The following is an 11,458-nucleotide window of genomic DNA, read 5'->3' as shown; positions in this document are numbered from 1 at the left end:
CACGAGTTTGTTCTGTGGCTCTATCACCACCCTACCCCTGCCCAATCCCCCGAAATCAGCCGCTCAGGAAATGTAGGCCGTTCTGCCTTTGGGTTTACAGATTTGCCGCTCACTTTCAAGGCCTCATATTAAAGGCTGGACTTTTCGAAACTGCCTAAATCTGCGGTCAACAGCCTATTTTAACATGCATTTAAATTACTCCCTGCTCTCATCCAACGCCTCTCGCTTTGCTTTGTAAAATTTAAAGAAATTCTTAACTCATTTAAAGGCCCTCCTTTTCCTGCTTTCATTTTTCCAACTTCAGAGAGAATCAGATAGATATGATCAGAGTGCATACATTTTCCTGATGGGAAAAATGAGCGCAGTAAAGTGAAACTTGACACATATGGAACTAAGTAATTGTAGATTAAGAAAAAGTAGTTCATGGTAATGCTATAAAACGAATTTAAGGGGAAAAAAATGGGAGGTGGTTCCCATGAAACAGAACTGTCCCATATCGGAGTGGGACATGCTATTCTTCCTTAACCCTTAAAAGTAACCACTTATAATAATTAAATTATTTTCAAACTGTAAACTGTTTTCAAACACCATAGTTAGCGTTTTACCAGATTTATTTTACTTTTATACACAGACAATACAAACAAGCAAAAAACAAAACGTTTTCAATGGAGTGTGTACTTGTATAAATTATCAGTTCACAGACAAAACGAAACAAATATAAAAATCACAACATCAGATTTACAGAAGAGCCAAAATATACACACGTTTAGACCCTGAATTCCTATTAGGAAAAATCCCCCCCTCCCCCGGCCCCATGGACTGGAATCTAGGTTGAATATTGTGTATGATGCATATGTCACATTAATTTTAAAATGCCAAAAAAAAGTATAGGTTTGCTACACAACATTAGAAATTTTACTAAGCTATTTCCAGGGGGATGAGTGCTCCTTATCAAATATAAAAAGGCTTGGGGGGAATCCGTTTTACTCACATTAATGCTAGTGTTTTCCCAAGGAAGTCAGATTTCAGCTGTTTCTAGGTGGGGAGGGGAAATCATTTTCCAAACTAAAATGCAGTAAAATATACAACTCACACAATTCATCTTCACTAGACTACACTATAGTTACCAAGAATTCAGTTATCTATATCATTAGTAGAGTATTCATTACAAAGATTTACAGCATATAAAGGTGGAGGGGGACTGAAAAGATATTCAGAAACAGTTTGTCAGCATATTTGGCACCTGCACAGACCAGTAATGGATTTGGCACTTTGGGGAAAAACAAATAAGGCAAAATAATATTGCTGATGTCGAACTAGTCTATTTAAAAGGAAGGAGGGGAAAACAACTCCAGTTAACTTAGCTCTGCAGGCATCATGCCACTTAATCGACTTGCCTATGAACGGACACCTATCCTTTACAGGTGTTTGGGTGGATTCTCCTTACCTATTTTGTGGGCATAGGGCACAAAGTAATTATTTCATGCAACAGATTGAGGAGAAGTGAGAAACCCATTACTATCTATATGAGTATTTCAAGTTCTCAGAGCCTCTTAGAATACTGTTATCTCGCAAAAAAAAAAAAAAAAAAAAAAAAAAGAAGAAGAAGAGACGGAAAGAGAAAAAGGAAAGAAAGGAAGAGGTTAAGCATGAACTGGTTTTGTGCCTCGACAATGAGAATAAAAACTAGTCATTCGTTACAATAAATTAACACTATTTACAATCATTTCACAGGCTTTGTTCCACTAAAAGTATTAACATCCCTACCATCCATCCATCCATTCATCCACTCGGGGATAAGGAAGGACGCACTGGGTGGGTCCAGGTTCTAGAGTCAGCATCCTACGGTTAAAGGGGAAGCCGAGACTTGGACGGTCGGAATCGCTGCTGCCTGGCAGGACTGCCCAGGTCTCCTAAAGGTGAAGAGCTTCATTAAAAGAAAGAGAAGGAGGGGGTGAGAAAAAGACAAGGAGGAAGAGGATTGTTTGCAGGATAACTTCACAGGAGAGAAAGTAGGAAAACCAAAAGGTTTACAGCAGAGTTGAAGGTCGGTGAGCTAACTGCAGAGACTGCTGTGCAAAAAAAAAAGTTAACATCACTTTTAACTGCATTTATTCGGAGACCTGCATTGCTGCAGACGATAATCAAAGGTCAAATAAAATGAGGAGGTGCGCGGGATAGGGTCTGGGGAGAAGGAGCTGGGGGAGAGCTGTGAGGGGCTGGCTAGGGGCCCGGGCGCGCAGGGGCGGCCTAGCTGTGCGAGTAGAAGCCGTAATAGCCGCCTATGTCCTTGGCGCAGTTCTTCTCGCAGTCCCGCTGGGCCAGCACCTCGCTCTTGAGCGGGGACGAGCTCTCAGACACGGGCGTGTCCGCGGGCGAGATCCGCCTCCGCTTGGCCTGCTCGTAAATCCCCGAGTCGCTCGAGTCGATGGACTTGATGGAAGAGGGCGTCTCGATCCAGCTGGAGTCGGACAGGTCCTTGGGCTTGGCGTCCTCGGCGGCGCCGGGCGGCAGCGGTGAGCGCTCGGCCGCCAGGCCCTCGGCCTCCTCGCCCAGGTAGGGGTTGGCACCCGCCATGCGCGCGGCGGCCGCGGCGCTGTTGGGCCAGCAGGGCAGCACGGAGCCCGACTTGGCGCCGCAGTACTGCGGGGGGCTGCGCGCGCCCCAGCCCGACGGGTCGGCGTAGTAGCCGAGCGGGCGGCCCGTGCAGCCGGCCGCCTGCAGTGGCAGCGCCTTGACGCCCGCCGCCGCGTAGGAGAGCAGCGTGGCCGCGTTGCCTGCGAAGTCCGTGGCCGTGTCGTAGGCCGAGGCGGCGAAGTCCAGCCGGTTGTTGGCCGGTGTGACAAACCAGCGCTGCGGCGACGGTGCGCCCGGGTCCTCCGCCTGCTGCGGCGACAGCAGCCCGTTGGTATGCGGCACGCTGCGGTCCGTGCCCGGCCCGGGGCCCGCTCCAGCACCTGGGTGGAAGCGGGCCTTGGCGTAGTTGCTCACGAACTGGTCCTGCAGGAAAGAGCCGGCCATGGTGTAGCGGGCCCCGGGCACGATCTGCGAACGTGGCGAGTCGTTAGGCGAGGGGGTCAGGCGGTCCATATCGCAGCCCGTGTAGATCCTGCGGGGGGGGGGTGAGAGAGAAATAACCGAGGGGTGGCGCGGAGGTCCCTTTGGGGGACAGAAGGGAAGACCACCTCCACTTTTCGCCTCCCTCCACCCTCATCATCTGTAACTTGCTGTCCAGGATGGAGACACAGAAAGGGTCACAGACTAGCATGCTTCCCAGGATAATTCGTGGCGTTATAAAAGGATCGAAGTGTTTGTGCAGGACCCAGAGCGAGGTACAGAGCATCAAGAGGAAGGTTTGCCTCTTCCCTTTCTCTCCCACCAAAAACGCACAGGCAATAGAGGAACACACCAAGGGGTTCTCGTCCCACTTTTCCAACATATGTGTACATACATATTAAGGCAGATTTACCCAAGGATAGGGCATTCTTTGCCCAGTGGACCGTTTTTGTGTGGTGAAAGTTTCTGAGTGAAATTTAAACAAGATACCCTCCCCTCTGCCTTTTTTTTAAAATCCCCTTCCTTCTACCATTTGATTGTTCAGGAGATTTCTCTTTCCTTCTTTTAATAGATAGTTTAAGAAAACCATAGGAAATAACTGAGTGTGCTTGTGTGAGCACCCACACACAGGTAGACCCATTACCCATTGCCATCGAGTAGATTCGGACTCATAACCCACTAAAGACTGGCCATCGCCCAAGGATTGTTGCTGAAAGTCTACAGGGTACTTCTTGTCTATTGTTTCCCCTGTGTGCACCTTCAAGCCCCACCTCTACAAATACAAATAAGAATTACTACTTGGAAACAAACTAATCATCAATCCATGCAGGGAAAATTATTTCACAAAGACAAGGTGTTCTTTACTCTGATCCCTAGCTCCAGCTTTTGATCTGGTACTGGCAAAAACTTTGGAGCAAACTCTTACACTAGAGTTATCAACCTCCCCCAGGCAATCCTCCACTAATGATAGCTAACCCTTTTATAGAGTGTGACTATGTGTCAGGCACTGTTGTCTAGCACTGTACATATACTAACTTACTTAACACTCACAACAATCCTCTGAGTTAAGTACGATTATTATCCTACTTTACAGATGAGGAAACTGAAGCAAAGGGAAGTTAAATAACTTGCCCAAGATTGTGTTGCTGGGAATTACCTTACATAAAATAACCAAAGATTAATTTTAGGCCTTGGGCCTAGAAAATCCTATTAGAACTAAGAGGGAACCAGGGATTGGATGAAGATTGGTAAAGAAGTGTTTTCTCATACACACATCTCCCTTTTTATTTAACTCACACATGAGTGTTTTAATCTTTAATCAACAGTTTGTTTGGAAAGAAAGTCTCAGTCTTGTCAGACCTTAATCCTTTTGGAAGGAGATTCCCTGGTGAGTGGCAAAACAACCACCTAGTGTCCCTGAGCCCTTAGGCCTCTCCCTATTTCTCCAAAATTGAGCCATTCCCAAACAACCAGCATAAGAGAAGAAAGGGAGAATGTCATAAATCACTCTTTCCCATCTTCTAAAAACCTAAGCAGTCTGCTTGTATAGGTAAAGAAGCTTTTTATGAAAAATATCTAGTAATTTAAGAATTAAAGGGGGAAAGTCTGTTGGCTTTTCCAACAGAAGACAGGTAGAGGTGGAGGGTTACACTGCTGCCGCTGCTCAGGTTCATTCTACTTAGTGCACAAAATTTCTCTCCTGAAATTTAATTCTAGTTTCAAATAAGAGAAGAGAGAGGCAGGAAGGGAACATAACTAGCAAAGTGCAAATATCTTCTCTGTTTACGACCAGAATATTTTTAAAAAGAAAAAAGCAGTCTGGAAAAGATACAGTTAGATGCCCATCCAGGTCCCAGATCACCTGGGGTTACTGAATTGATTTGTGCAAAATAAAATGCTTTTGAACAGATGTTCACAACAGAATTAAAAGCTCAAAATCTATAAGACTTTCCTCCAACATCTCTGGTCTCCTGGGCCACACACTTTCCACTGTGCTGGGCCCACCTTTTTAGATTGTGAGGACTACAGTAGCCAAGTTTTTATGCTGGGGAATCATATCGAGAGGCTTGCTTCCTCTGGACTACTTCTGAGGCATGCATAAAGTGATTAAAGGCAGTAATAGCAATGACTCTCTTTTGAGTCTGTTATAAAGTATCAGGTGGGAAGTTTGGTATCTGCCTAGAGATGGAACAGAGGCAACCACTTCTCTGTTTCTCCACACATTTAATCTATTCCTAGTCAAATACAGTTTCAACTTTATAGTTTTATCCCAGGCACTCAATGCAAGCTGTCAAATTAAGATATATGTACCCTTCCCTTTTATGGTTAGAAGAAAGTGGGGAACCCCCAATCCAGATTTAGATTTTTGCTATATAACAGAACCTGAACTCAGACAGTATGTCTGGACCCTGAGTGACAATGCTAGAAGAAGCCCAGAAAGTATTCAGTTTGAATCTACTGTTGACCCCAGAGAACAGCCTTTCGATAGAAAACAAATGGAGATAGACAAGGGAGTTTGGAGAAAAGGGAATCAACGTTTAAGTAAAACATGCCTAGATACAAAAGATAAGAGGAAATATTTTCCTTTTGAAGCTTGTAAGTAATATTCAGCAATAGCACCTAAGTCCTTCCGAAAGCCTGAAATGACTGTAGCAGTGGTTCTGCTCGTGAGCTGGCCTTTGGTGGGTGCACATTTTTTATTCAGTCCATAGTAAACTTGCACAGGAAACGCTATTACACAAAACTTGGAAATGGGTAAATAAAAGTCACATATGCCAAGGAAACTGTAACAACTGCCAGAGCCACATGCACTTTCAGGCAAAATCGGGCCAGTTTCAGACACAATCTGAGCTGAGCATCTGCAGCGCTACAGACAACTCCCGCATTGGAGAACCAGGGCAGCTTCCCCAGCCAACTAGCCAGGCAACAACTTTGTAATTCATAGGAAAGCTAAAAATAGGTGCAGGAAACTTTGACCAAAACCACACAAGTACCAAGACAGAAGGTCACCAGAGAGACAAGGAGCCGACAAAAAGGAAAGTAAAAACCTCGAAAACACACGTAGCCTGTCTTCACACATTCTAGTTTCCAAAAGCCATATGCGTAACAATCCACCTTCCACCTTAAGCCACAACTATTTGAGAAGGAAGGTGCAAAATTACTTACGTGTCATAATTATCCCGAAATCCTTTTGCAAAGGGGTTGTGATCTATTTTCAGCTGTGTAATCTGGGAAAGAGAAGAAAAAGATGATGTGATCTCTCTTCTATATAGTAGAATTGAGTGTTTGAGAATATATCGTATGCCACTTTTTACAGGAGTGAGAGCCTACAATTTCATTAAATAGCAAGGTTTCCCTAACTGAAAAAAATGGAGAGAATGGATGTAAAGGAAAAAGAAAGCGTCACAAAGTTACGAGGGACGTGTTCAAATTAATGATGTCTAAAACTAAAGGATTGCTTTCAGTTAGCTCTCCTGTGTGTTCTAAGTTGCTTCAGATGCACATTTTTTAAATGCTGGTTACACACGGGCACTTTTTTAGCAAAAATCTTTAAGAGGAGCTTGAATTCATCACTAAATGTTGCCCATTTTAAATGTTTCACCATAGTTTAAAAGTTGGTCCCATTTGATTCACAACGAGAACACACAACGTGCTTCTTAAAATCAGATTTGATTTACAATAAAATCATGTTTTTATTTCTGGTATTTTCATTTAAGTGAAAAAAAAAAAAAGCCAGCACTCCTAGTCAAATCAAGAGTAGCTAAAATCATTTTTCTGGTAAACTTACAAATGCTGAAGAGGGTCAAGTACTACAAAACTCACTCCATAGCACCAAGTAATTTGATTTATTGGATTTTACGTATATGAATGTGTATGTTCTTTTGGTATCCCCAAACAGTGATACTTGTTTATTTCAGCCATCAATTCTAAGATTTTTTTTTTTTTTTTTATAGTGCCAAAGCTTTCCAAGAATAAAATGCAAGGGCGGGGGGATATGCTTGTTTTAAAACGGGAAGAAGAACTTAAACAAAACAAAACAAAAAAGTAGGTTTTATTCTGTTGTAATTTGAGGGCCAAATTCAAACTCACAGAAGAAGAGGCCCTAGAAATCCTGGGCACTTCAAAGCGGACCCGGGTGATAACGCGTAGGAGACAAATGGGAAGCGTTTCCCCGGCCGCTTGGTATTTAGGGAGGGTGCCTAGCAGGCCCCTAGTTCTGTGTCTAAAACTCGCGGCAGAGCCAGTAGGCTGTTCGTGCTGCTGGTGCCTGAGCTAGGGATTGCCGAGGGTACCGGGGATGCTGGGGATACCGAGAGAAGCCGGGCAAGGCCCGCCGCGCGCCCAGCCCCCCGGCTTCCTTACATCAGTGTTCTGGTAGGCGGTGACAGCGATGAACTGAGTCTCGGGGAAGGTGAATGTCTGCACACGGCCGGGCTGACTGGTGTCCTCCGTGCCGTCCTCGTTCACTTCCACCACATGCAGGCGGGGCTGGTACTTGTGCAAGGATTGCAAAACCACCATCTGTCCCGCAGAGAAAAGGGGAGCGCGGGGCGGCGGGTTAACGCGGTCCTTGTGCGCGTGGCTGGGCGCGCCGGGCGAGGCTGCCCGGAGCCCGCCGCCCCGCCTGACTGGTGGCGGGACTCGCCGGGCTGGGCTGGGCTGGCCGGAGCAGACGGGCCCTCGCACCTCGGAGAGCGAGGATCCGCCGAGCACGTGAGGAGAACGGAACCCGACCCCCCTGCCCCGATTCTCCCGGGCCTTCCTCCTCTTCTAAAAAAGAACAAAGATTCTCACAACCTGCAGATCTTGTGGGTTTCCTTCTCGAAATCAACCAAGCATTTCTGCTTGGGAAGGTTAGGAACCCAAGCAGCGGCGGGGGGCGAAGAGAACAACTTTATAGATTTAATATTATTTTAGAGGGTGGAAATAAATTTTTTTTAAAAAAATCTTCTTAATAAAGCAAAGAAACGTGTATCCAGTTTCGCATGCTGCTTTAAACAAACTGGATGTTAAAGAGGGACGGGTGTGGGGTGTGTGTGTGTGAGAGAGACAGAGAGAGAGAGAGACAATGAGCGAGCGCTTGAGCAACTGACCTGCCCGTTGTTGTTTGAAGCTCCTTTGTTGTTAGTAAGTTTCAATTTTCCAAAAGAAATTTCTTGGCGCATCCAGTGAGCCCCCGTGTTGGGGGAATCCGGATGCATATAGACTCGATTTCCTGGAGAAAGAAATACGTTGTTTACATATGCCCCTGGCACTGCCCAGTCCCAACTCCTTACCACGTAGAACACACACACACGTGTACACACACGCGCACACACACACCTTACTCCACAGTGAGGCCCATTAACTGGGGCATTTTTAGGCCGCGCTTTCTTCCTATTAACTGGGCATGATTAATCTTTTGCATAATCCTCCCCCTTCTCGCCGCTCAGTCTGTCCCCCTTTCTCCCTCGTTTCCTTTTAGAAGTCATTGGCCGATCGTTTTAAAAGTCGCTCGAGCCAGTCCACAAAGGCTTTAATTAATCATTCTCACCTAAATAAGTGTCAGGAAAACGTGTTAATTGGAAGGACTTGCCTTGCACATTGGTGTCCGCTTTGCCGCAAGGAACCCATTTGCCTCCTTGAAACCTCCAGTGATTGGGATCCGCCAAAATCACATCCACAAAAATATTGTAATGAGCCGTGGGATCGAGACCAGAAATGTTAAAACTTAAAAAAGGAAACATGCGCCTATTTAAATTAAGGGAGGGGAGGGAAGGAGGAAAACAAAGAGAACAGAAATATAAATGTTAAAGATTAAAAGCAAGAAGCGCGGCGCCACATAGCAAAGCAAAACTTGATCTTGCAACGCAGATAAGCGAATGTTTGCTGGGTTAGAAAAGGGGGCTGGGGGCGAAAAAAGTGGGGCCGAAGTCGGGGGGAGAGGCGAGTGAGGCGGGTGATGTGGAGTGGGAGGTCGGCAGGTATCCCTGCCCAGGTGGATAGCGAGGTTGGCGACCCGCGCATCTACCACTCGGCACATCGGTGCGGTGATGCGTCCTTCCCATTGCCAGACAGCCAGCTGTGCCCGGTCGCCGGCCCGGGCGCCCACTCTCGCCTTCTTCCAGGCACCGGCGGGTCTCTCCGACCACCATCCAGGAGCAGGATCCCCTGGTCACATTGATAAATTCTCCCCATCCCCGCGGTGATCATCCCTTCCACTTCCCCTTTTCCAAAACTAGCCAACTCTTGGGCGCACCACAGCGCTTTCCACTCCACTCCCGAACCCAAATTGTCCCTGCCGCGGCGGTCACAACCCGAGAGAGCTCGTCCCCGGGCCGCGCCTGGAGCAGCGGCAGCCAAGAATGTAGCATTACCTTCCCTGTTTGGTGATGATCATCTCCGTTTGGTGCCGGTGAAATTTCAGCCAAAGGGGCCTGTTGCACAGGTACACCTGCGCTTTGCCGGGCACTAGCCCAGGCTGTGTGGAGGAGAACTGGTAGAACGGGGCGCCTTGGTAGGAGTGGCCGTACTGCTGTGGGTAGGGGTAGCCGGCCGCGGGGTAGCCCTGCGGTGAGGAGTTGGACAGGAGGCTGTTGTAGGCTCCGTTGGTGATGACCGGGTGGTGGGCCATGTAGCGGCTGGGGCTGCCGATGGAGAAGGCGGGGTGCGCCGGTCCGTGCTGGCTGGGGTACGGGAACATGGCACTGGGAGCAGTGGCCGCAGACTGGGGCTGGCTGGACTGAGAGAGGAGGTAGCGATCTGCTGCAGAGCCATCGAAACTGTGACGAAGCTCAGAGACCCCGTCCAAGACAGGAGAGAGTTTACTTCTCTGGACGTCCCCTGGTGAGTCCTTGGAGTCAGGAAAATTGTCTGTATCTGACTGATTCGTCATCCCTCTGGTAATTTTTTTCAAAGGTGAACTTCTCTCCAGGTTGTCAGTGGTCGAGATAATGGGATGATCGTGCAAGACAAGCTCGGTTCCGCCTGAATGTGGGTAGCTGCTGCTCACATTGAGAAATTTCTTGGAGAGCATGATAGAAGGAGAAAGGCAGTGCTCCAGCTGCATAGCTCTAGAACCTGAACACTCACCCTCCCGTCCCTGGTTTTTAAACTCCTATTTATCATAAACTAGAAATCCACAGACCCCCTCACTAGACGGAAAGCACTTCAACCAGCAAATGCTTCTCAAAGGTTTGATTTACTTTTTTTTTTCTCTGGGAGAAGAGATTGGCCAATTGACACTATGCAGCAATCAGAAAAGGCTCACTTTTGATCTTGCTGCTTGTGCAGCCGATGAAACGGCTCCTGCCATTGGTTAACTGCTGACAGTAATTTAATTAGATAGACATTAATTAGGATAATCACCTGGCTCCCGGTCGCGACGATCATGGCAAATTGAAGGGGATGATTTTATTGTTGGCTTGGGGGTGGGGTGGGGAATAAGTGTTGGTTTTACGTGAGCCCTGTTGTGTCCCCTTTAAGCTTTGTGACCACTGCTTTAGGAAGATTAAAAAGATGTGCAATTTACTAAACATTTTCCTACCTTCCCCCCCACCTCCCTCCCTTTGGAACCAAGGGGCGGAGGAGAGGATTCGACGATGCTAGGAGACTTTTCGGATCTGAATGAGCCAAATATTCAGTTGAATGTAACGATTTCAAGTGCAAAGTATACAAAGCGGGAGCCGGTGGCCTCTTCTCGCCCTGTAAAAGTTCCAGAGTCGGTCTTTTCCAGTTAATACAGAAGCACACAACACCTGAGCCAGTCCTTTGTGAGCAGGTCCTGCGTGTCTTCACGCTCCCCCTTCTCCCCCGGCTTTTTAACCACATACATAAATAAATAAATCACTGCTGCTGAGAGTCACAGCGATGGAAGTGAGCGGGAGGGGGAAGTGGGGGCGAAAGGCAGCAACTCACCCACCCATCCACGGTACCCACCTCAGGAAGGTTCGGTTTCTTGGTTGAGCACAGGAACAGTGACAATCTATGATCTCCTTTTTAAGTTTTGAAATAATCATAAGCTGTCGGTCTGAAGTGCCTTAATGTATTTGCAGTGATGTTTACAGGGTCTTTACTAAATATTTTATCAGTGAGCTTGGTGGCAGATTATCTGAAGAGCATCTAACTGGGAGCAGGCGCCACGCGTCCCTCCCGTCCTACTGCACTTCCTTCTCTCTGAGGTACTGGCTTGGCAACAAATTCAAAAGCCTCGCCAGGAAGAGAAAGGGCCGAGTCCCCGTGCAAATGGGTTCGCCAGAAGTGCTAATCTGGGGAGACAGAGTGGAAGTGGTGTCAACACAGTGATCATTACTGAAGACTGTGTGTGTGTGTGTGTGTGTGTGTGTTTAATGTTTATATAATCTAGAGGGGAGAAAAAGAATCCATGCCAGTAATTTTAAAAGGAGGAAGAATCTAAGGAAAA

At 47.0% G+C, this 11,458-nt stretch overlaps 1 protein-coding gene across 1 annotated transcript; it reads right to left on the bottom strand.

Moving 5' to 3' along the window:
• Nucleotides 1-599: 599 nt before the first annotated feature.
• TBR1 (T-box brain transcription factor 1) lies at nt 600-10,422 on the bottom strand. Its single transcript, XM_004375421.2, has 6 exons — nt 9,414-10,422; nt 8,633-8,787; nt 8,151-8,272; nt 7,420-7,578; nt 6,223-6,284; nt 600-3,109 (listed from the first exon to the last, which is right to left on the bottom strand). The coding sequence occupies exons 1-6, from the start codon at nt 10,103-10,105 to the stop codon at nt 2,251-2,253; spliced, it is 2,049 nt and encodes a 682-aa protein (XP_004375478.1). The 5' UTR covers nt 10,106-10,422; the 3' UTR covers nt 600-2,250.
• Nucleotides 10,423-11,458: the final 1,036 nt, after the last annotated feature.

Source organism: Trichechus manatus, unplaced genomic scaffold (genome assembly GCF_000243295.1).
Source record: "Trichechus manatus latirostris isolate Lorelei unplaced genomic scaffold, TriManLat1.0 scaffold00036, whole genome shotgun sequence".
Taxonomy (NCBI): Eukaryota; Metazoa; Chordata; class Mammalia; order Sirenia; family Trichechidae; genus Trichechus; species Trichechus manatus.
Note: the sequence above shows the minus strand (reverse complement) of the source record. Positions and strands in the feature narration are given on the sequence as shown.